We start from the raw sequence: 26,136 nt of genomic DNA on the forward strand, positions 1-26,136 counted from the left end.
TATCTGTTCCGGGACATGAGTGATGGGAAGGGGTTAGCATACATATTTGGGGAGTGTTCTAGGCAGGGGAAAGTGCAAGAGGGAAATGAGATTGGGAAGCTGAATGACAGTAAGAAGGCCACGGTGGCTGAGGCACAGTAGGAACAAAATGTGAAGCTTCACAGTTTTAACAGGAAGGCCGGAAAGGCATAAGAGCTCTCTACCGCTCCTCAGAAGGGATGGAAAAGTCAAAAAGCTGTGTTAATGTGGCACTTCTCAAACTCTTGGGTGTATGAGATGCACCCCCTAGTCTTGCTGAAATACAGATCCTACACTGGCATATCCAGAATGTGTCTAGAGACTGTGTATGCTAGACTTTTTAGGACTGTTGACTACACTTTGAGTGGCAAGGTGTTCCGAGACGAGGGGGGGGGGGGGCGGGGTGTGTGTGTGCTATTACCCTATGCATTCAGAGAGCCAGGGCTCTAGGTCGGTAGCAGCATAACCCAATTACTGGCAGCTGGGCTTGGAAAGAATTTCTCTAGATGTCCTTTATGCACATGGGGCTCTATGCTGCACATTCTAAGAGCACCACCCATACCAGGGGGTCATAGGTGAGAAATTCTTCCCCAGTGTGTGTTTAAGCTTTTGCTGCATATTATGTTTATAACTAGAAGACGGAAGAAAAAAAAAAAAACCCGACTGTTTTTTATTGTTTCAAAGCCTGCTTCCCATTGATAGTTTTCCCTGGGCCTCACTTGTTTCTCTTGGTCTTTTTTTTTTTTTTTTGAGACAGGGTTTCTCTGTGTAGCTTTGGCGCCTTTCCTGAATCTCACTCTGCAGACCCAGGCTGGCCTCGAACTCACAGAGATCCACTTGCTTCTGCCTCCTGAGTGCTGGGATTAAAGGCATGAACCACCACTGCCTGGCTGGTCTTTTTTTTTTTTTTTTTTTTTTTTTAAGGCTTTGATTGTGTTGTAGACATTGTAGGTCCTCTGGTTATATGAAACTCTTGGCATCTCCTTTATTGTGATAAAGTTGCACATCATTTCTTCCACCTTAGGTATTTTATTACTGTTATTTGCTTGTGTATGATGCTTGTATGCATGTGTGTCCATGCATGTTGGGTACTTTTAAGAAAACTGTGGAGAAGCACTGAATCCATTCAGATTATTGGCCTTGCACCATCACCATTGATTTCTAGAACTTTCTCATTTTAAAAAAATGAAACAGTATCTATTGAACAATATCTGTCCTATTTCCCTTCTTGCTCCTGGCAATTATTATTTTTCTTCCTCCATGAATTGACTCCTTGGGGTTGTCTTTTTGTGACTGAAGTAGTTCACTTAGCTGTGCCTTTAAGGTTTGCCCATGTGGTTAGCATGTGCTAGGGTTTTCTTCCTTTTAAAGAATGGATGTTAGTTCATTGCACATAGAGACCATATTTTGTTTATCCATTCACCTGATGGGCACTGAGATGTTTTTATGTATTGGCTATTGCTGTGAATATGGATGTGTGATGCTGCTGTTATGAACGCAGACATGCAAGTGTATTCATTTACTCCCTGCACTGGTGTTGAAGATTTTAATGACCATATTCAACTCTCTTCATTTGTATCTGTTTCTTTGCCATCCATTGTATACACGAATGGGCTGAGAAGTCACTCCTGTCCTTCCATCGGCAGGAGTTGATATATCAGACCCCAGCCCCATTGCTTCTGGACGAAAGGAGGACTTTGTCACCATCTTCCAGGTTCCCCAGTGGGGTCAGACACCATTTCCCAGAGTCTCAACTTGTGGATATGACAGTCTGCATTGCCTTGTTGTCCTGTCTCACCTCTCTGGTCTCCTCCTGGCGTTTCCTGGGATCACTTTCTAAATGAGCTGTCCCTTCCGAAATCTTCAAGTAGTGTTTGGCTCAGGAGAAGCTAGACTAAGTGAGGTGAGTGTTTTGCTGAATCCCTCACCTGTACTTACACACACCCACCCTCTGTAGCTGGAGAACTGTGGGAAATGGTGGAGTCTTACTGTGTCCTGTGTCCATCTTTCATTCTCACCCTGTTCAACTGCAGGTTCAAGACCTGTTCACAACAGCACTTAAATCCTGTAACCCCTCCCTCCCTCCCTCCCTCCCTCCCTCCCTCCCTCCCTCCCTCCCTCCCTCCCTCCCTCCCTCCCTCTCTCCCTCCCGTTTTCCCTCCCTCTCTCTTTCTTTTTTTGAGAAGTAATAGTTTTCTTGTTTATTAGCACAATCATGTTTTATACATAGATGTGAGCTTTTGGCTTTTGCTATCATATGTGACCTCAGGGGCTCTTCTTGGTTGTATCGAGCTTGTTGTTTTTATCTCTCTTTGTTGTATTCTTTATGCATTGTCTTCTCAACATGAAACTGTGTCTTTAGTGGTGGTGAGCTTAGAAAGAGATGGGTTTCTTGTACTCAGGTAGCCACTCAGTTGGAGGATGGATTAAGCCTGTGCCATCACAGCTCTTCTTCGTTGTCTCTGAGGAAGTGTGGCTTCTAGCAGGGTGTGAATGTTCATTGATCTTGGAGGGTTATTAATGCAGTGCTCGGGTTGAGCACCTATGAGCCAACTCGATTTAAGGGCTACTGCAAACCACAAGTCCCGGGCTTGTGATTTCAAAGGGAAAACATGCGTGTGTCTGAGGATTGCAGCTCACCCACACTCCCCAGACCAGAGAGAAATTTGTAGCCTTTAGATTCTTGTGGACCCTAGAATGCTTCTTGCGTCTTCCTCCTCTCAGTTTGGAAGGCAAGTTATTTTCATGGTTGCATCATCTAGCTGGCTTGAAGCAAATGAGTAACTGTTAACGCAGGAGGAGTTTCAGCTACAGAAGGATTGACAGGCAGCGCAGGTGTTGTGTGCTGTCAGGGGAGTCACAGCAGATGCTTTCTATGTTTGGATTGTTTTACCACAATACACAAGGATCATGCGTACATGTGATGGCGTAGTTCTCTGCCTTAGGAACAAGCTTATCAGATCTTATATATTAGAAGTTAGAAATATTTGTTGGGCTTGCACAAAGACAGCTATTTGGGGAGCAGGGAGCAATTTCTTTTTCTAAGGATAAATATTAAAATATGAAAATTATGTGAAGCCCAAGCAAGAAAAACATGCTCAGTGCATCTCGGAACTAAGAACATTCATTATGTCCATCAAAATGTAGGCGGGATGATTTGAAATGGTAAAATAAGGCACCTTTCCATAAAAGGGATTCTTAGGAAGGCAGCTCACTGTCTCCAAGCCTCTTCCCTTCAACTGTGTGCCTTCTGGCTGGTTCATAGCAGCATGAAATTACATTAAATTAGAAGACACTTTGGGGTGACATTAATAGCTTGTCTTGATGATTTTTCATGGTTCAAGGAGCCGTGACTGATTTCTATTCGGGTCTGAGATGTTGCTGGAGACACCTGAGCAGAAGCATAGCTTTCTGTCTAGCTGTTGCTTTTCTCTTCCTCTACTGACCTTGCAGTTGACTTGCTGATAACCTGTCTTTCACTTTCCTCCTCTTCCTTTCCTTTTATCTTTTCAGATTAGATTCTAAGCCAGAGGTCGAGTCAGCCATCCCCCTGGATATTGAACTCTTGGTTTTGGTTCTAGTCTTTTCTTGGGCCCCTGCTAATGAGATATAGAATCTTTGTGACCCATAGCTGCTTCACCTGTCAAATAGAAAAAACGAGGCCACCCCTTCCAGTGCTGTGAACACTTAAGGGCACAGCCACTGGGTTAGAGTTCACAGTGTGGGTCCCACCTCCGCCACTTCCTGTTGGTGGCATTACGGCTAGTATTGTGTCGACTTGAAGCAAGCTAGAGTTGGGAAGCTAATTTGTGAAGAGGGACCCATAATTGAAAAAAATGTCCCCACCAGACTTAACTATGAGCAATTTTTGATTGATAATTGTTATGGGAGGGCCCACCTCGCTGTCCGCAGTGGTACCCCTGGGCAAACTGTCCTGGATGCTAAAAGAAAATAGGCTGATCTAGTAAGCTAGTAACCAGCACTCCTCCATGGCTTCTGCTTTGGTTCCTGTTTCAGGGGCCTATTTTGAGACCCCGCCCTGACTTCTCTTAGTGATGAATTATGACCTGAAAGTGTAAGTGAGATAAACCCTTTCCTCCTTGGGTTGCATTTGGTCATGGTGTGTTATCACAGCAAGGGAAACCTAACTAAGATGGGATCTTTGGTTACCCATTTAACCTCACTGGGCCTTTGTTTTCTCATCTTTGAAATTAAGTACATTATTATGCCTAAAAGCTGTTAGGAAGTAATATGTATAAATTGCTTAGAATAGTACCTAATACATACTAAGGCTCAATAAATATTAACTTTGCTGTTGCCCATCAGTAAAGATGAATCAATATAGATTTTTTTTTTTGTCTTTGTCATCTTCCTTTGCCCATGTTTACAAAGCTCACATTCTAATGTTTAACTTTGGGGTTCATATATCCCCATGTATTGGCCATGCTTGGGGGGAAAAGGTGCTCTTTATTCTTGTGATTTAGTATATGGGAAGCACACAGAACCCATATTGAGTATTATGAGACTTCGAGCCTGGGCCTACTTCTACCTGTTGGTGGGGTCTCAGCAGCTCCTTTCTTCCCTTTCTCTTGGTCATTTGTCTGTGGAATGAGAGGCTTGTTTTAGATTTGAATAGATGCCTTTGATTGCTGGAATCTAAATAACTTTTCCTTTCACTTCTTTGTTTCTTAAACTTTTTAAATTACATTTAGTTGTGTGTATGTGTGTGCATGCGTGCGCGCGCGCGCACACACACACACATTTGCACACTTGCACCTGCTATGGCCTGTGTGTGGAGGCCAGAGGACAGCTTGCAGGAGCCATTTCTCTCCTTCTACTGCATGTGTCCTGGGGATCAGGCTTAGAGGCAAGTGTCTTTACCTGCTGAACCATCTCTTTAAGGCTTTTCTCTTTCTTTTTCTAAAATTTGACAAGGTTCTTGCTGTGTAGCCCAGGCGGGTCTTGAATTTGCTCTTGCTTTAGCTTCTCAAATACTGTAACTGTTGGTGTGTTCTGTCAGACCTGGTTTAAATAGCAAAGCAAAGCAGAACTAAATGGGAAGCCATTATATGGAAATATGGTTATTAAAATCCAACATAAACTTGTGCCGTGATAACATGTACATTTTGGTAACAAATGAAATGATGTTACTTTCTTGTAATGCTCAGTTATCTGCAACAATTCTAACATAGAATGAAAATAACTGAAATTTCCATGGAAAAGTAAGTTACAGATGCTTCAAAATACTACCCTGGCTGTTGATTTATTCACAACTAGATGATGTCCTCCCCTTCCCATACGCAGGGAAGACAACCATGCAGATATTTTCCCCACCCGGGTTCTGCCACTTTGACTCTATTCATAAACCTTTCTTGTGGCCTGTGGAACTCAGGCAGGTAGCCTGTGGACTAGGTGGTTGCTATGATTTTTCTCCTTTGCTTATTATACGGTTACTGGATTATGTAACACTCCAAAAATACTAAAAGCTTTCCATGTGAATAAAAAGATGGAAAAATTCTTTTATAATTGGTACAGCTGGTGCCATTGGCCATGAGAAAAAGCATGGTGTTGGTGCAGCCACGGAGTTGCTTCTCTCTAGGGTATTTTACCCATGTACTTTCTCCATGAGGCATGTTGCCGTCTCCTGGCTCATAAAGACACTGGAAAAACTTGAACACTAGTCTTATTGGCCATTTTAAAAATCCAAATCGTAAAACAAATACAAAACTACGAAATTGTGAAGAAGTTGGCACTAACAGACTGACAAAGCACCCTTGCCTACGGTGAGCCAGGCACATGCTCAATAGCAAATATAAGAGTGCCCTATTGTCTTCCAGTGGGAAGTGAATTTAACAAGGAGGTGAGTTCTCCTCAGCTTCCAGAGTGCTGAGATTACAGCATTAACGGCCTATACCCCTATATCCAGCTATGTGCCTGTTTTCCTAGTTATAAAATGAACATGTTGGGATACATGAGTCATAGCATATTTTTAACGAAAAGTTAAAGTAACTGGTATTTGTGTGAAATCCTGAGCTCTAAGGCAGTTTTCAGCTGCCCACCTCACCGTACCTTCTGCCCTTAGCCTTTTTACCAAGAATACACAGAAAGCCACTGAGCCATATTTCCAAAGTCACGTCCCTCCCTCACTAGACTACCCTGGATTCATTGAGTCTGCACAGTTATAGATGCTTCCTGCACTGCACCACAAGGTCTTCTGGTAGCTCTGAGGCTTCTGGCTTCTTTTTGAATATTGGTTGACCCAAATGAAATTTCCAAACTCACCGTTGTTTTAAACACATCCTGTTGACTTAGGGCCTCATCCTAGGCTTCATTCACCATGGTGTAAGTGTCCTTCACCGATGAGACTGCAAGTAATACTCTTAGGCAGTGATTCTTCAGTGGGGCCGGTTTTGATCCCAGTGTCTTGTGGTATCTAGTAACATTTTTGACTATATGAGGGTACTACTGTGTCATACTGTACTGACTGTAAAACAAACAAACCAACCCAAAGTAAAGCAAGTTGCTGCCTTTGTCCAGGTTTAGACCCAGGATGCTGTTAAACACCCTACATGCTCAGGATAGTCTTGTACAATAAGTTATCTAACCTGTCGATAGCATTGGGAACCCCAACCTTGGGGGAAGAACCACACTCCTTCATGCTGCTACCCTGTAGGGTCTCACAGCCCTGACCTCTGGCCTGCCTTCTCTCTTCCTGATTTTAGCTTCCTGATGCCACAGTTTTGCTCTCACAGGCCTTTGCTTACATCGTTGCTGCAGTCTGAGTGTCTCCCCTTTCCCCACAGGTAATGGTTCCATGTGATGGATTTCTCAGTCTGCTCTGAATATGCTTCCATGTTTCTCACTCGAAGGTACTCTTTAAATTCTGTTGTCCCTAGACACTTGTACCTTCAAAGTGATGTAGGACCAAGATACATGGCTATTCAACATGTGAGTGGATGAATGTGTGAATGATACCACAAGTGGAAAGGGGCCAGAGCTGAGCGTGTTGATGGCAGTGTGTAGCCTACTCTCAGGTAGGCAGCTTTCTTTTTACTGGATGGGTCCTTCCAGTAAAGACTCCGTGGACACCCTTCTCCCTGATGTACGTGTTTTAAATGTTCTGCAAGTGATGATGTCTCTTCTTCAGTCTTATTTATCTCCTTTGTAGATCAAAGTATCTACTGATTGGTATCAGTATCAATCCAGGGGTGGCTTAAAGTGGCTGCTTCAGATAGACATGGGTGGAGGAGACAGAGCTCCCTGCTGAAGATGAACAAAGGTGAGGGGAGGGGCAAAGGAGGCTCTTTTGCTCCAAGTCTCATTAGCATTAATTTAGCATTTAGTATAATCCAGGTTAGTTCTCAGTCTTGTCTGCACGCCAGTGTCGCAAATATGCCTCAAATAATATTGTTCCTTTTGATCAATCTAAAATGATGTTTTGCTTGGTCTTGAGTGTGTCTGTCCTGACACTTGAACTTTTCTCAGTTCCCAGGTAATCCTGTTATGAACCTAGCTTTGAGAGCCACTGATATCAATCAATAATCAGGTCGATTAAAGTTACTCGTGTTAACATTTCCAAAGTAATTTAATATTGTATGTCTTGGTAGTTTAATACTTTTAGCAATTTTATGATTTTTATATGCATAAAATTAGTACTCATACCTTGTTCAAATTTATAATTGTGATACTATAACTTTTTGGCAAATGACATTGTATGACCTCATATTTCCCCCTCCCCTCAACTATCACAGAGAAACAGCTGACCATCCTTCATGTTGGAGGAAGTTGGAAGGAAACCATTTTTCAGATAATGTGCCTATAAAGTACAAATTTAGAATTTCTCCTTGGTTCCCATGCTGCCCTGCCGGTTTCTAACATCCACAGCCCCTTGTGTCCCAGGACAAGGAGGAAGAGCCCCTACACCCCCCTGAAGAAATTCTAGAAAGCTCCTTGTTATTTTCTGACCTCCTATGTAGTTATGCATGGTACTTTGGTTATGAGTGAGCTGGCTAAGATGGCAAATGAAGGAACTTTGGAATCCCTTGTGGTCATTTCTATCCCCTCCCCCCAGCAACCTCCCCAGCACTCATACATGCTTTCAGTTTGCCTGTAATATGTTTTCAAATAGTACTAAGGAGTCTTGACCACCTGTTATGCTTGTGAGTGGTCACTGCGATGAGCTCTGCTATTGTTTTAAATTGGAGAGCTGAAAATGGAATGTCACCATATGTCACTGTATGTCTAGCACCTAAGCTTCCTTTTAAGAATTAGTTTTGAGATGCTTAGGATGCAGCAGCTTTGCCAGGGAGTAGGTAGGCATTGCTATAGAACAATGCACTGGGCAAAGTGTAATAAATAATAAAGTCCAAGACCAGAACTGAAACAATTGAAATTTATAGACTTGGAGCTTACTATATTCTGATCCCACTGTAGGTAAGTGATTTCCTATTTGCTGGGGGCCTATAGAAAACAGCGGAATGTTCCAAGTTGTTGTACTGGGTAGTAGGAGCTGGACTGTTTGTTTACCAACCTCTGATTGTGGTCTGAGGACTTTTGAAAGGTCCACTGACAGGAGAGTGTTGGCTCATAAATAATACCTCTTCCACATAGGCAAACTGAGTCATGGGAAGTGAGAAGGACCTGGGTGGGTCACTAGCAGCTTCTTGCATGAACACATGGCAAAAGAATATGAAGAAGCTGCCAGGTACCTGCTGTTGCCATATGCTAAGCGTCTGGGCAGGGTTTTACACTTATATGTCCAGTGCTCTTCCAAGGAAAGGGTGAGACTAGGAAGAAAGTAAAAGCAAAACCGCCAGTCTAGGATGTTACTCATCAGACCTTCCAGAGCTATTCTCTTCAGTTCCTTAGCTAGGTGTTAATTGCTACATCCCCGGACTTCTGACAGGTTCTAAGGGTATTCATGAGGGGAGAATTGTTAGGTTAGGGTGCTCACTGCCTCAGATTTCTCACCAGCAAACTTACATATGAGAATACATCTCCCTCCTGGAAGCTATAGGATCTGTCACGTGGCTTTCTGTTATAGCTGTGCTATGTGCGTTCCTACATTTCTGCTCTCCTTCAGACCTAAGGTATGACATGCTCCCTGGTTGGCTTCCTAAGCTCTGCCAACTCTGGTAAATCACTCCATATTCACCCTCTGCCCCTTAGTTGTGTGTTCAAGTTCCCATCTACCTCCTGCTGGGACCCTGACTGAGACACCATCCTAAGAGTCTTTTGTTTCCTAAATACTTGGGTGAAGTGAAGAGCCAGAGACATTATGAAGATAGAAGATCAGGAAGCATAAGCTGTCCTAGAGATCAGCATGTAGGATGTCTTACATAAGCAGGAGTACTTGCTCCAAAAGGTATTTGAAACAAGTGCCTTGAGTTGTAGTTAGAATGTTTTCTTTTCTGCTCTATGGGAAGCCCCGTATGAGCAGTAAATTGAAAATGGGAAACTGCCTTATTATTATGACCATGTGTATAGCTAATTATAATGTACTTAACTGTATAAGATGGAAACTATGCAATGCGGGAAACAGAAAGATACATTGGGTCTGTCTCCATCTGGAAATTTCAAATTTATCCCATGAATTCTAATTCTAGATGAGTATATATTTTCCTCTGTAGATTCTAAAATTTCCCATCCCTCTAGTGAGTTATAATCCACTTTTTGAGAGTTTTTAAAAGCTGCTGTGAAAAGCATTCCAAGCACCTCGAAGGTGTCTCTATAGCAGCAGAACTGGTCATTCTGCAGGGACCCTCATGACTCAGGCACTTTGTTGAGCACTATGGTAATGAATAGTACTTGATGTGTGCTTTCAAGGAAATTACAATATGGTGGGAAAATAGAAGTCTGAACAAGTAATTATCACAAGAATTTTAAAGTACTACATAAGCACATAGTGGGGTATCTAAGTGAGGGTGTACTTAAGTCTTTCAGGAAAAGGCAAAGAGGTTGGGGAGTGACAGGAAGTCCCATGAGTTGCTTTTTGAAGGCCATCAGTGAGCTTGGCAGGAAGATGAAGGAGAGGCTGGGTGCTAATGGGGTTACCTGAGGGTTTTGAGGTGGAATGAAACATGATTTAGCCATAGCCCAGTGGCCTTTGGAGGAATGCCTGGACTTGAGGTCAAGGGTAAATGGTAATCAATTCCTTAACAATCATTATCACTTAAGATAATATGGATTATATTCACTCTAAAAATATTAAGAAATGTAAGCAAACTGGAAACTGTTTAAAAAAGTCCTTGGACATTTAGTGGGAAACATTGTTTGTCCTCTTATAGCAATGCTCTATAGAGTAATATGTTTTTTTTTAATTCATGTGTGTGTGTCTGAATGTGTGTGTGTGTGTGTTTGTGTGTGTATTTGTGTGTGTGTTTGTGTGTGTGTGTGTGTGTGTGTGTGTGTGTGTGTTTATGTGTGCACATACCCATGAAGGCAAGAAAATGGTGTTGGATCCTCTGGAGATGGAACCACCTGACCTGGGTGCTCAGATCAAACTAGGGGCTTTGGGAAGAGCAGCAGCTGTTTCTTTTCTTCTCTTTTTCTTTCTGATGCTCACCAGAGCCTGAATCTACTTTGACTGGTACCTTGGCCTTCCCACAGTCCCCCTCCTCTGAGTTTCCCCTCCCTGCACGTGGCTTATCTGCCCCGTGTCTGACCTTCGTGCTGGTGTAACTCAAACAGCGTGGCCTCCTTCTCTCTTTCTTTTCTCCATTTTTCTTTTCCAGGCACCTCCTGAGATTTATAGCTTCCCTGCCTTGGGGATTTTCTTTTCAACTCTAGCACGAGGTCCTCAAGCTTCCTTTTGAGTCCATTCTTCTTTTATTAATGAGACTAAGAACCTCGATTTGCCTGATAACTCGAGATTAAGTGCCAAATTCTAGAATTATGCTCAGGCTCCCTGTCCTGCAGGGATTCCGTCGGCTTTCGTCCTTCTGATTCTTGTTGGTTGCTCTGGTCTTTCACTGGCTTAGCCCTCTTTTGCTTTGTAACAGAATACACCAAAACTTCCTGGCTTGAAACAACAACCATTTCAGGAGTCTGTGGGTTGACTGGTCTCAGCTGGGCAACACTGCTCCCTGTGAGACTGACTGGGTTGCAGTTCTTTGCAGTTCAGAATGTTTGAGATGACTCACTGAGCATGAGCACTTGAGTTCAGTGAGGATGTCAGCTAGAACGCCTCCAGGCTGGGCTGGGCTGTCCCCTCCATGTTGATTGGGCTTCTCACAGTATGAGGACAAGGTGCCAAGGGGGGTCATTGTCAATGTGCAAAAGCAGAAGTCACTAAGGTCCTTATGAATGGAACTTGGAAGACCTGGATGACAAGTCCCCACTGCGTTCTGTAGGTCCACCCAGCCATAGGGCCAGGTTTGAGAAGAGGGAAAATAGATTTGCTATCTGATCAGGAAGAGTACCAAATAATTTGCAGCGCCCCGCCTCCTTTTTGGCACCTAGTCTGCCATGTCCCTTAGTCCCCATTATTCCCCACTCTGGAAACTTTTAGTTAAGTGTTAGTCACCAACTGTTTGTGACCACTATATCTCAGTTTAAATGCTCCCAAGAGGCGCTCAAGTTTGTTTTGTCTGGCCCATAGTCATCTGTGGTTCAGAGGGGGCAAGTGTGTGCTGCTGAGGATTTTTTTTTATTTTGAGGGGCTTATGGTAGGCATGTTGTTTCAAACACACCGTTATCAATGTTGGCAGAGAAGTGGAGATACACAACCATTTGCACACTGAGGATTATTGGAAGGAACGCTCACTGCTGGCTCATCCAATTCAACATTACTTATCCTGGTCCAGAAAGCTCCACCTGACTTATCTTCTGACTTCTAACTTTTCTGGAGCCATTCTCTTCCTGGATTTCCAGTGACATCATCATCATCATCATCATCATCATCATCATCATCATCACTATTATCATTATAATAATTATTATTATTATTTTAAATTTCTCCAATGTAACTGTCCTCTCTCTTCACCCCTCACTTCTTCCCTTCCTTCTTTATTTTATTTTATTTCATTTTTGAAGACAACATCTTCTTATGATTTCCCTACTGGTTTTGAACTCAGAATCCCCCTGTCTCAGCCTCTCATGTGTTGGGATGGCAGATATGCACCACAATGCCAGCCCTTTCTTTTTTGCCCAGTGTCCTTCCCTGCCCTTGAGAAAGAAGACTCTCTTTTCATTTCCTGCTTTGGTCTGTCTGGCAACTTCTAACTGATTTCTCAGCTCTAAGTGCAAATGTCACTTCCTGACATGAGCTGTAGGTTCTACCTATCTTCTGCTCCGGGCTCTAGGAAACAAAGGAATGTGAATGTCCTCTTCTGGGTTAGGCACTCACCAGTATTTGCTGTTTATGTCAGTTAAACATAGGAGGTAGTTGCCTTGCAAAAGAAAGGATTAATAGAGGGAATACTTATATATTAAAGGTTTGGAGTTGTCCTCTCTTCTGGGGAATATAAGGACATAGTTTCTTGGAGTATGCTCTGCCATTGGTAGTGATGAGTCAGTGAGGTCTTGCCCCAGGAACATAGTATATAAAGATGGAGGAAGCATGGTGTTTTGAAATGTAGCAGGAATTCCTGCTTGGAATGTAAGTGGTTGACTAGAAGCCGTCGCTTCTCCTTTTCTCTTCTGTCAGTCTGTGGCCCCCTGTGTGTACCCTGAGATCTCAGCGATGGCAGAGCTGTGATGACCGACAGTCCAGAGCTGCTCATTCCGTTTCTAGTTATTAGCCCATGAAGCCAGTGACTTGTTTGATTGTAAGCCTAATACTGGTTTGATTATGTGCTTGTGATCCCACTCTTATGAGATAAGCCTAGGTATAAGTTTTGTTTTTCTGTGGTATGCTGTTTGTCTAAAAAGAACATTAGTGGAATCAAAATGGCAGGGGGAACACAGAAGGATGGAGTGGGAAGTAACTGTGATTCCGTCTTACTCAAGGAGAACACTCAGAATTCTTAGGCCCTATTTGTTGGGCCCTATTTTCAGGTGACTTAGATAAAGAGGGGGCAGTGTTATTTTGGTTTATTTATTGTCATTACAGTGAGTAACTTAGTAACTGTGTATTGTATGTGAGGGGCACAGTAAAGAAACCACCACCGAAATGGCCCCTCCTTGATGCAGGCGTGGGGGTGGGGGGTTGGGGGGGTTGGGTGGTTGGGTGGGGGGGTGGGGGAGTGGGGTGGGGATAGGTATTGTGGATACGAGAGAGGACAACCAGATGCATCTGGAAGAACCTACAGAAGAAATAAAATAAAAGCAGACTGGGCATGGCCAAGGGCTTTCTGCAAGGGAAGAGAATAGCAAGAGAAAATAACAAGTGGATTAGCAGGTTATAAGGAGGGTGAGTAGCTGAGGGGAGGGAAGCCCTGAGCTGTGGCAGGCCTGGCAGTTCATGGCAGAGGAGGTGAGAAAGACCAGGATGCTAGCTTGGGAGCTTTGAAATATGTAGCAGGCACTTGTGAACAGGGACTGGGGGAGCCCAGAGGCCTGCATGGACTTTGATATACAACCGCAGGTATATGTCAATGGAGAACCATGTCCCTTCTGCCAGAGGCAAGGGAAGTGACTCCTTTTGGCAAACGTGAACCCATTTCAAAAGTTCCTGAGGAATATTGTCTTTTATTTAACCACCAAAAATCCTTCTATAGTCCAGCTTGAGCTGAGGCAAGACTGTCCTTTCTAGACAAGGTCACTTCCTGAGACCTAACACGTATGAAATACTCTGTTGTCTAAGTGGAGACTGTAAAGTGAAAACCAGTTGGCCTGTGTATTCAAGGCGAGTACTTGCTTGGCAGTGCAGAATGAACATGTGATGTGGGACCTGAATGGAGTATTTTGTAGAGGCCAGAATGTGGGCAGAGGGCACAGATAAGCACATTTAAGAAAAGTTGTGCAAGAGAGGCAGGGGAGGACTTTCTAGGCTGAGAGAGTATTCCATAGGAGACTTAAAATGAGAATGACAGATGCCCTTTTCTACTCCAGTGGCAATGAAGGCATATGGGTTATAATGGGAGTCACAGGATGGAGGGCAATATAGCCTCTTGGGGACAGGATGCCGGGACTGAGTGTTGGCATCATGTCATAAAATATCTGATTAGGATCATCATTTTCTTTGTGGTTGATAAGGTAGTTTTGCTTTCAAAGTCATCTGGGATATGGTTGTGCTCTGCCCCAGAGGGGTGGCATTAGAAAAGAGAGAGGAAAGGGGAGGGAGGAAGAGGTAGAGGCCAGGAATATGAAAACGTTTGGATTCTCAGTGGAGAAGACAGGGGAATGCTTTGACTGTGAGTTGGTTCAGTTTATAGAGACTGGAGGTATAAATCAGTATATAACCACAAGCCACGTGACTAACAGCACAGGGAACACAGATTTGAAGCTTTATTGAGCATTTCATTGGTCATCTTCCCATCACTAGACAAATACCTGTTCCGATTGGGGTCAGAGTTTCCTAAGTTTGGTCCTGTGATTGCTTAGTCCCATTGCCTCTGGTTTTGTGAGTCAGAAATCAGGAGCAGGAGTGTTTGGTGGAAAAGCTGTTGCCCTGTAGCATCTGGGAAATAGAGAAACAGGCAGTGTCACAGATCCCTTCTGATGGCATGTCCCTAGCTACCTGCCTCCTTTGACTTGGCTTCACTATTTTCCATTAGTACCAAGCTGAGGACCAAGCCTTACCCAAAAACTGTTGGGCAATGCCTAAGACATAAACTAAGGCAGCAGTATAGCAGAGAAAAACAAAACAAAACAGTATATGATTCTATTTGACACCGAAAATGTGTCCCAAAGGCAGCCAGTTTAGATTGCCTTCACCAGTGCCTTCAGGCCTAACCCCTGCTCTCTTTTTCCTGGATTCTACAGGAGCCTTCTGGCTAGTCTTTCTCTGCATGCCGTCAGCCGCCTGCAGAGGATCCTCAGCAAAGCGGCCCGGGTGAGTCTTTTAAACCATGTCTGATAATGTCGTTCTCCTCTGAACCCACCGTAGCTTCCTGCCTCCTTCAGAATGTAAGCCAAAGCCCCAACAAGAGTCGTGTGGCCTGGCACGATCCGATCCCTTCATTGTTGCCTCTGACTTCATCTGCTGCTCCCCACCTTGTTCACTGCCTTGTTGGCTACTCTTGCCAAGTGCTGCTGCTCACGCCCGCCCGCTGTGCCTGTCTCACCCAGGGCCTTTGCACATTCTGTCGTTGACTGGCTCCCTTTCTTTACAATATCTTTAGATTGATGACCCACCCTCCTTAACATTTTTGCCATGTGTGGGTTTTTTGTTTTTTGTCTTTTCACTTTCCTCTCTTAGTATTGCAGTCCTTGAGATTTGTAATTCTATCTGTAGGATCTTCTGGGATCCAGACCATTTTCCTATGTCTGCTCTCACCGCCTCCTCCAGGATGAAGTTCCAGGAGAGCAAGGGAGGTTCATGGCTGTATTGTCACTGTGGCAGTTAGTGTGGGCCAAGCATTCAGGAAACGTTTGCTCCACGGATATAACAGATTCACTTAGAGACTTCTTTTTGATTGGACTTATGATTTCCCTGCGATCAGCTGTCGGCAGTTATCTTTATATTCAGACGGTGTCTTTGTTCAATCTGTGTTGGTTAGTGAATGGAATATGAAGTTGGAAATCACGGCCTTTGGCTCTATGTAGTTCCAGAAAGTTTCCTTACCAGAAAGACCACTTAAGACATGTCAGCTGAGACATGATATGGTGTTGCATACCCGTAAACCCGGTACTTAGGAGGTGGAGGTAGGAGGATAAGAAGTTTAAGGCCATTCTAGACTGCATAGCAAGTCTGAGACCAGTCTGGGTTATAAGAGACCATGATTTAAATAAATAAATAAATAAATACATACATACATACATACATACATAAATAAATACATAAATAAATAAAAATGAAAGATCTGGGCCAGCCTGAGATGCATAATGACAGTATCTCAAAAGAAAAAAAAATTAAGAAAAATGGGACTAGAAAGAACTGATTCTGGGGAAGGCGAGCAGGAGGAGAATTTGGTTCAGTTAATCGAGCTTCCACTATGAACACTGGAATCCGCACAGCAGTTTGGCATCTCTTTCATCATCATTATTATGATTATTAATTGGCTGCTTTTTCAAAATTTGGACTTTAAGCTTGCAGCTGATGCTTTAGGAGATTATGCTATCCAGGGTGCAGAAATTGCTGGGGCTGACTGTAACTATTCATGGCCAATTAAGGAGCAGCATTGGCAAGCAACTGGGGGCGGATTGGATGCAGTTGTGCATTGTGGGAGTTCTTGTCGCTGTGGTTCATGTGTTGGGGATTAGCTGGCCGGGCTTCCTTCCTTCTGCAGCAGGGATGTTGATTTGCCTACCTGGAGGCACTTCTATAAATGGAAATAGTAAACAACCTTGAGGGATTTAACTTTGTGTGGAGAGAAAAGGGAGAACAAAGTGGAGAAATCGCTTTCATTTGCGAGACCTCGCTTGAGAGGCCTTCGGAAGGCTGCTTTTGTTTAATTTGGTATCAGTTTTCTTTCTTCCCAGGGGATGGAGGTGGCTTTTGAAAGAATGCATGCAGAAAATCAGGCTGTAGGAGGCAGAAATGAATTTTGGAATGTTTCCAAAGTATAGAATTCCCCAGAGAAGTAGGGTTACTGCGCTACGGTCTCGACACAAAAGGGAGTGTCAATCACAGAATGTGCCTGCTGTCTCATTCCTGACACAACTGGTGGCCACTGGTGATGGCTTATACTTTTACACGGAGTTTTAAAAAGCATTTCAGCCGGAAGGGAAATAAGACACACACACACACACACACACACACACACACACAGAGGTGTGTGGGGTGTGAGTGAGGTAGACTGATAAAACAGTGGCTGGATATGCCTGTTCTTCGTTTTAGATTTTAGGGTTGCACCAGTTCTTAGCTGTTTTGAATTTTCCGAGTGCTGAAAATCCTGGGTAGCCCCAGTTTTCAGATGCAGTGACTAGGGGGTGGGGCGCTGCCAAGGACAGTTCGAATGAAATTCGGTCCTGGAGAGCATGGCTGCTCGTTTGCACAGGCAGGCGTTCCTCAGTCACGTGCATGGTACCTGCTGGAAGGATCTTGACGTTGACAGCACCCGTTCCAACTCTCCCTGAAAGCACCCGAAGAGTGCCGAGTTCTGGAATCAAACGACGCACCAGGCTTTTCAGGTCTCACACACCTTGTGTTTGCACTCGTTTCTGTCTGTCCCTTTTAAAGATGGCCGCTCCGTGGGTGACTGGAATAGAGAACTTTGTGTCCAAGGTGGGAGGAGAAGTATTTTCCTGGTGTCCTCAGTGATGTGAGGCAGGAGATCGGAATCACTGGGCTCTGAAAGTCTTTCTTTGTGTGTCTGTCATGACATAGCAGGAGTCTGGGAATAAGTCCTCCATGCCCAACAAATGGCTTAAAATATTTATCTCCAAAAGTAAAAGGGTTTTGTTTTTTTTTTCCTTGATTAGGAAAATACATAGGCATATCCTGTTTTTGTTTTTCTTGGATGTCTTTTATGTTTTTGATAAATGCCCTAACTTTTAAAAATATGTGAATCTAGAGCTGAACGGTGGCTCAGTGGTAAAGAGCACACACTGTTCTTCCAGAGGACTCCCGTGTAGTTCCGTGTGAGCAAACACCGTGGGTGGGTCACAGCTGCCTGAAATTCTCCTTCCAGAGGATCCAGTGCCGTTTCTGGCCTCTGAAGACACTGCGGTCCATGCATAAGCCTGCTTGCAGACACAGACACACATACATACATAATTAAAAACGAAACAAACTAAAGTGTTTTAGAAAGTCTGGCTGCACATTGTTTCTAAATTCATAGTGGTCACTTTGGCTGGCCAATGCGGGGATCAAGTGTCTCCCCCCATGTTGTATAGTGTTTGTAGTTATCTCTTTCTGAGGTTGGGGCAGAGGAGACGATAATGGTAGAACAGTCAGAAACCTCAGTTAGATTTGTATTCATCCCTCATCTTACTTGTTCATTTCCCCTCCCAACTTTCCTTCTCTCCCTTCAGCCTCGTACTTTCCACATTCAGTATTCATTGTTCATCTCTGACCTACCTACAGTGCAGTACGCCAGGACCTTTGTCATTATGGAGTCAGCCCCAAATGGTCGGTGTTGGTCATAGGAAAACACTAATGCCAGGTAAATTCTATCAGGAGTGGGTCTTGCATCATGGTCTGGAGGTTCCCAGTTAAGGCTTTGGAGAAACATCATTTCAATCTGTACAGGAAGAATGAAATGAAGTTAGTTGTATGAGTCCCGCCTGTGTTCAGCTTTGTAGGTGAGTAAGAGCTGGAGACTTCGCAGAAGAGAATTCACATTGTAGAGGTCAAATTTTATGTTGGGGTTGTATTTCTGAACTTATTACAAATTTCATGCACCTGAAATAGGAGTGTCAAAATATAATGAGATGTTTCTATTTAGCAGCCTATATGGTGCCACCTTGTGGCCACTGAGCATGCGGGGGGGGGATTTAGTATTTCCTAGCCCCAGCCAGCAGGAAAACTGCAACCCATAAAGAACTTTGCCATGTTGAGGGGACTCCTGCTGATTCCAAGCAATGTACAACTGTGATTTCAGGTTCGTGTCACACGTGACCAATCCCTGGAGGGCGTCAGAGCAGAAGGTCCTGGCCCATTTGATGGGATCCAAAGTAGTTGTAGATAGTTACAGATGCACAGTACACATGGGGTAGGAGTCCAGGAGATAGGGGATGAAGTGCATGAAGAGTCTGGGCCAGGCCAGCAAAGACAACAAGAGAATATCAAAATTTTAGGGTTTATTTGAGCAGACAATTGCCCTGTAGGTGGATTTTAGCTATTTGATCGTCCACCCTTAATTTCTATCATATGTGTTTATGAGCATAAGGATTTGTGAGGTCACAGTGCTCGTGGGGTGATTTTTGTTGTTTTGTTGCGAAGGGCCCATTAACTATCTTGGAAGAGAAAATAAAATACATGGTATATTTCGTAAAGAGGTTGGATGGGAGTTCAGCCTAGACTTGGGCTGAAAGGCTGGGGCGTCATTTGATTAGGGATCGAAGTTGGAGGTCTGTGGTAAAACCAGTTGTGTGAAGTATAAGTTAGACAAAGTTCAGCCAGTTTCTTCATCCTGGGACTTTGAGAGCTCAGAAAGCACTGGTGCATTTAAAGTGTGCAGTTAGATAACACCACTCCCAACGTTAGTTCTAGGAATAATCCTTACAGGTGGGCTGAATGCACCCTCAGGAATGTGATTCATTATGCATCGCCATCATAAGCTGCATAAGAAGCAACCACACACGTCAGGGGAATAAAATAAATAAATAAGTACAGTGTGTGCTCTTCACTACGGCAATAAAGAAAGCGTCTGTGGGGAGTCAGCTGGAGAGCTGGCTTAGTGGTGAGTGGTGCAGAGCATACTGCTCCTGCAGAAGTCGAGTGTTCAGTGGCTGGAACTCTCCTAGGCAGCTCACAACCATCCGTATCCCCTAGCCCCAGTGGATCTAATGTCTGTGACTCCCACAGGCACGTACATGCACATATCCACACAGACACACTCATGCACACACATAGTTAAAAACAAAAATTAAAAAAATATTACAATATAAAAAATTTATCTGGGCATGATGGTGCATACCTTTAGTTCCAGCACTTTTGAGGCAGAGGCAGGTGGATCCCTGAGTTTGAGGCCAGCCTGGTCTATAGAGCAAGTTCCAGGACAACCAGGGCAACATGAGAAACCCTGTTTCAAAAAACTAAAAGCCTAATTGGACTTGTTTTTTATTTTGAGTATGAGTGTTTTGCCTGTATGCATGTATGTTATATGTATGTTGACCTTGTGCCTGCCTGGTGCCCATGGGGGTCAGAAGATAGGGTTGAATCTCCTTGAATTGGAATTACAAATGGTTGTGAGCCACCATATAGGTGCTCAGAAACAAACCCTGGTCTTAGGAAAGAATAATAAATGCTCTTAACTACTGAACCATCTTTCCAGCCCTGAAAATACTTAAATTTTTTTTTTTTTTTTTTTTTTTTTTTTTTTTTTTTTGCCGGGCGGTGGTGGCGCATGCCTTTAATCCCAGCACTAGGGAGGCAGAGCCAGGTGGATCTTTGTGAGTTCGAGGCCAGCCTGGGCTACCAAGTGAGTTCCAGGAAAGGCACAAAGCTACACAGAGAAACCCTGTCTCGAAAAAACCAAAAAAAAAAAAATAATAAAAAAAAATAAAATTTTTTTTAAATGTCCCCATCTTAGAAGTTTAGAGGTTCCCGTTCATCTGGGCTTAGCTGACTCCAGCTGACAGCTCTGTCTGCGGGTGGCCCTGTCGATTGGGTAGGCAGCTCTACTGACCTCGGCTGGGTTGGACTATGTGCCTTGTGACATGGCTGTCTGTTGGTGATGTAGGATGGCTTTAGCTAGTAAGACTGGGGTGACTTATTTCTGCAATGTGTGTCTTTCGTCCTTGAGCCTACCAGAGCTAGCACGTTTGCTTAGGTGTGACACAGGAGCAAGAACGGAAGGGGACAGGCTTGCTGTACAGTACTTCCAAAGCCTTTTCTTGCATCACATTTGCTAACATCCTGTTGTTCAAAGGCCCTTGAAAGTTACATGGCAGAGGGTGTGGGTACAGGAAAGAAGGACTGAGTTTGTTCTACAGCCAGATCACCCTAGACCCAGTGTATGAACTGCTGGATGAGATCACAGTCAACTGAGTACGGAATGAGGTCAGACTTTTTCCTCGGCCACAACCACAGATTGGACTTTTAATTCTGGTGAGCAGCCTCACAAACAGCCGTCTGGGCCATGTTAAGGAAGAAACAGTTTATCTGGTTCTGTAAGGGGTTTTTGTCATTTCTGTGTGGGATCATCCCACTCAGGGCTGAAAGGATTGTGGATACCATCTTGTTATGGTTGCATCATGTCAGGAGGAAATGAGAAACCAGAGGCACAGAGAAGATAAATTGGCCATTGTAATGCCAAACAGCCAGCTCCAAGCAAAGCTGGTTCTCATCCTTAGATACCCCTCTCATGCCCTTTGGACTCTAATGACCTCAAAGAAGTTTTGTTGGAGGGCTGCAAGGACTAAAATGTGTTTACAGTCCCTCTGAAAGAGCAAATCAGTTCCCTCCGCAGGGACCATGACAGGAGAGCCTTTTGAAGTAGGGTGATTAGAGAGCAGCCATGCTGCGCTTGTTTCTGGAAAGCAAAGCTCGCTGGACTGTGACTGCCCATCTTTGGGAATCCAGTTCGTTTTCCATTTTTTTCTCCTTTCCCTTCCCCTCCCTTCTCAAATACCTGCTGCATGAGGAGTCCGCATAGGACTTCCAAGAAGCATCTACGTTCTAGGGCCTACTTTGTCAAATAGCGTAGGAAACCGTAAAGGTAAATCTAGCCTGCTGGAATCGCGGGGACATCAGCAGCTGATTTAGCAGACTGTTGAGAGCAACAATTCGAGCTGAATAAGTCAAATTTAGATAATGAATCTCTACCTACTCAAGTACTGTCAGATAAACTATTTTCGCAACAGAAATGCTTTTGAAGTATTAGATTTTTAAAAATTTATTTAACTGATAATAATGGGAAATAGTTAAACTCCCTCCCCCCCCACCACACACACATTTTTTTTTTTTTTTTTTTTAATTTTGGGTGGTTCTAGGCATAGAACGCAGACCCTTTCTCATGCTAGGCAAGTGCTCCACTACTGAGTTGTATCCCAACCATTGTTTTTATTTTTATGTTATTTACTTATTTTTTTTTTGAAGACAGAGTCTCGCTTGCTGCATAGCTGAGGCTGTCCTTGAACTATCCAACCAGTGCTGGATGAAAGGTGTGAGCCACCATGCCCAGCAGCAGAAGTCCTTTAGAGCTCAGGGTTTGAGCTGAGCAGTAACAAAGCCCTATGCTTGTTACAAGCCAGTGAGTGTGAGAGTCCATATGATCCCGACCACCCCTTGCTTAGGGCTGCTTGAATGTGTGGGGTCACTTGCCATTTCCGAGGCTTGAGGTAGACTCATGCTTTACACTGTTGGATTTTATACTCAGCATGTTGATGCTTCTTGCTGGTTAGATTTCCGCTGTAGTTTTGGGGCTGTTGAAGCACAGTTTTGTTCATTAGATCTAGTCCATGCCTCTTTGCTGGTCCGTTGTTCTCTGGCACCTGGGTAGGTTTGCAGGCATGAGCGCTGGTGAAAGTTGTCTCTCCATTCCTCTCCTCTCAGTGCCTGCAGGAATAGCCGTGTCAATACATGGTTTCTGCTCTCACCTCTTGGAAGCCTGGGCTGTGGTCCTCAGGTCCCTTCAGCCCCTGGACTCTAATGACATCACACCCTGTTATCACACCCACTCCTCTCTCCCTCTGTCCCCATTGCTGGTTACTGTGCCCGGAGCAAATGTTCGACCCTTGAGCTGCACTGGTAGCCTGGAAGTTGCCTTTTTAGTTTTCATTTTTATTTATATTTTTCCAACCTTTTCCTCCTTGTGCTAATTTGCTTCTTGCAGTCTACTGTGAGGATGACATCCAACTACTTAGGTTTTATTATTGGTCAAAAAGGTGGAAATGCCATCAAATGATTGAGAATGATGGATGAAGATTCTGGGCTCCAGTTCTAGGGGTTCCACTCATGGTTTGTGTGAGTCAACATGTTTCTTGACCTTTGTGGGAATTACTTTTTCATCTGAGCAACAAATGCGTCCGGGCTGTCTCAGTTTGGGTGTCCTGGGATAGGGACTGTAAGCTGGAGATCGTTGAACAAAGGTTTACTCTGGAGAGCTCGAGCTATCCAGCCTGTGGAGGGAAGGCAGACTCAGGATGGCACTCAGGGAGAAGCTGTGCTGGGATTCAGGCTTTGCAGAAGGCAGCTCCGAAGCAGGTGAGGACTTTATTCACTGACGTTAACTGGTTAACTGTTAGAGGTACTTAACCATGGGGGAACAATCGAGCTTTGTCTCAAGAGGCTGTGAGTCTTCTGTCCACCTCCCTCAAACAGCTTTGGAAGCAATGTTTGGTCCTGAGGTGGGGTTTGTTCACTGGACCACAGCGACTATAGCACATCTCTGTTCTCTAAGATTCTTAAGGTTAATCCAGCATTGAATTTGCCACAAATCCTTCCAGTGCCCTTCATGTCTTTGAACTCTATTATGTAACCTGGGTGCTAACTGTGTGTGCATCATTACATAGACTCCAGAAAGGACTGAGATTTCTGTTTTATGACTGGCCAGAGGTCTGGGCAGGTTAAGTGACCAGGTTACTCATTCAATAACTGATCGAGAAATCTTCCCGTGGGGCCCAGCGGCCTCACCGTGAGCCAGACTTTTTAACTAGATATTCGAACGACTTAAACGGCAGTAGGGGAAACCTCCTGAAAATATCTCCAGCAAAGTTGTAGGTGTTGTTTTGGTAGAAACATTTCCTCTGTTGCCATAAAAATCTTCCCCCAAATGGCTTTGTGAGAGCAAAGCTGTGCAGGCACTGCCGGTGTTTGTGAAGGGAGCCGTATGGCTCAGCCACAACACAAATGATTTGTTTTGCTGGCCGTGTTGGCAAAGTGATTTGATTTCTAGATTCCCCAGAGAGGGGAAAAAAGATCTAAACACATAAGTTTCTTCATAATTAGATGTTTAAAGAAAAGCCAAGAGGAAGAGTTGAAAACGGGAGCCCAGGTACATTTTTCACTCTGTGAACGCTACCAGGGTGAGCATGTGTGCCCAAGGGTAGAAATCCCTCAGCACCCCTCCCTCCTTCTGCCCTTAGCTCCCCATTCTTCATCAGGAATGAAGAGGAAAATCAGCTATAGCGCCTCAAGCAAAGTGATGTTTGAATAGGTGCTCTTCCTTTGTTTGGGAGAATAGAGAAAGCCGGCTGCTGCTAAGCTGTTGAGATAAAAGCAAAGCTTCTTTTTCTGTTGGAGACATGATTTTTCAGGTGAGCTAAGGATGCTGATGACAAGTCTCTGGAGGGCAAGGTCAAAGGTTAATTCCTAAGAGCTTCTTCTGAGGAGCCCAATTTCTGTGATGAATTGAGTTCACTTTGGTTATTCTCAGTAACCAAGTACAAATTAGCAGTTGCTTGAAGAAGATGCAAGTTCATGGTAAGGAAATTTGGAGTCGAAATACACCATAATTACGTAGTATGGTCAAGAGCCCAAGTCCCCATCCTCTCTCCTGCCTTCTTGAGTGCTGATTCCATTTCTTCCTTGTTGCGCTGGCCACTTGGGCCAGTTTGCCTTAGAACAGCTGTTAGGCTGTTTATCCCGTGACCATTTTAAGGAAATAGTGTCTGAAGACCCCAGTGTCGTGAGTATTAATCTAGAGGGGTTCATCAGCAGGAAGAGAAAGTATTTGTGAGTCATTCATTGCTGTGGGAAAACATAGCCTTTTATCAAATCTGTGGATGAGCCCAATGGTTCTTGTGGCCTTGTTTGGATCACTGACCACATCTAAGGTCAGCTGTGTGTTGATAGATGGTTCTGCTGATTTGGGTCGGGCACAGGATGTAGCTCAGCTGGGTGTAGCTGTGTGCTGGCTGCTCTAGGATGGGGTGATTTTTTTCTCCATGTGGTGTCTCCTTGTCCAGTAGGGCAGCCTAGGCTCTCATGGTGATTGCATGATCTGAGACAAAGGCCAAGGCTCAGCATGAACATCACCTAACTTTTCCTGGGATTCACGTTAAGAGTTCCAGATTCTGTAAGACCAACAAGTACAATGTCAGCCTTAAGTCCTAAACTAGGAAACAAACACTTTAAGCCCCTTAGCAGCACATACCAGGAACGAAGACTTTGTTCAGAGGATGACTTCTTTTTTTCTTACTCTGCTAAGTTGTTTCATTTATACATACTTTGTAATGTCAGAATATGCTTATATAAATTTTTACAGTTATGATAGCCAACAGGAAGACTTTTTGTAGATTTTTATTGTGTTTTCAGTCATCGCTCATAGATAATTGTTCAAGAAGTCATATAAAGGGTACCTGTGGCCATTACTCAGAAAGCTAACACGGGCAATGGTATTAACTATGTGCTGTATGTACTTCTCAACAACCCCAAGAGGATGATGCATTTATATAATACCATTCTTAGATGATGGGAAAAAAGGTTGTGATATGCAAATATTCAAGAGGTTTGCATGCAGGCAAAAGGTTTTGCTATCCTGTCTCACAGTCATACTGAAAACTTTTTTTAGGGTGTGAATACAGATCATATAAAGCATACAGGAAATAAAAGGCTAATTTGGCAGACTTGAGAGTGGAGGTAACCATGGTTTAGATTTTAGAAATTAACTTTGGACTCCTTGCACATAAATTGCCCTGACAATTTACAAAGCTGTTCCTTGCAGGTACATGTGACATTCAAAAGCAATCAGACCACATTATCTGGTCTTTAAGGGATTACTGGGCTCTGGACATCTTGAAGATTACAGTTGCAATCAGCATTAATGTCAGTGTTAGCCATTGTTCTTCACGTTAACTTCAGGGTCCTTTGTCTTTGCTGTTTGCAGGGGTCCCTAGTTGAGTTCTAGGGGAGCTGATAACTAATGGGAATAGGTGATCAAGTTGCTAATTGAGTAGGATTAGTCCACTATGAGTGGACATGGCTTTGGTTGAACCTCTCAGGTCCCTGGTCCATGTCACCATACAATGTTGCCCGTCTGTCCTTCATTACTTTGGTGAAAATGTCCATTAAATGTAGTGGGGTGAACAAGGCACAAAGCATTAATCTGAAGTGATTTCCCCCATTATTTTATGACTAATTTTAGGAGGTTATTTTAGGGTACATGCACAAATAGAGGAATTTCCTTAGAAATTAAAAATAAAGAAAAACCTTATGAAGGAAATTATAAAGAGGAGATGTGGGTTTGCGTCTTGTATTCAAGCCAGTTTTTAACTTTCCTTCATGTGCAATGGCTTTAATTTAAACTTGCTGTGGTAAAATTCATGAAAACAGTATCTATTGCTTTGACAAAATACCTGAGAGTAATAAACATAAAGAAGGGAATGTTTATTTCAGCTTATGGTTTGGGCCCAGAGTTAGTTGGCCTCTTGTTTTGGAACTGAGGAGTAGCAGAGTATTATGTGTTGTGAAGAGGCTACTCATGTAATGGTGCCTAGGCAAATGATGGATGGAGGGAGAGTGTAGGC

General features: G+C 43.8%; 1 protein-coding gene across 6 annotated transcripts in view; it reads left to right on the forward strand.

Annotated features, from left to right (window-relative positions):
- Nucleotides 1–26,136, forward strand: part of LOC143273001 (uncharacterized) — a 222,495-nt gene that overhangs the window by 70,567 nt on the left and 125,792 nt on the right. For 5 of the 6 annotated variants that reach the window (XR_013050785.1, XR_013050784.1, XR_013050786.1 and 2 more), the window contains exon 2: nt 14,884–14,953. Coding sequence is in view for 3 of the 6 variants with exons in the window: in XM_076570712.1 (XP_076426827.1) it covers nt 14,884–14,953 (70 nt within the window). In the remaining 3 variants the exon portion in view is untranslated. Of the gene's footprint in view, nt 1–2,182; nt 6,888–14,883; nt 14,954–26,136 lie in introns of those variants that run through there. The other variant, XM_076570713.1, reaches the window with a different exon arrangement.

The sequence above is a fragment of the Peromyscus maniculatus genome, chromosome 4 (assembly GCF_049852395.1).
Source record: "Peromyscus maniculatus bairdii isolate BWxNUB_F1_BW_parent chromosome 4, HU_Pman_BW_mat_3.1, whole genome shotgun sequence".
In the NCBI taxonomy this organism is placed as follows: domain Eukaryota; kingdom Metazoa; phylum Chordata; class Mammalia; order Rodentia; family Cricetidae; genus Peromyscus; species Peromyscus maniculatus.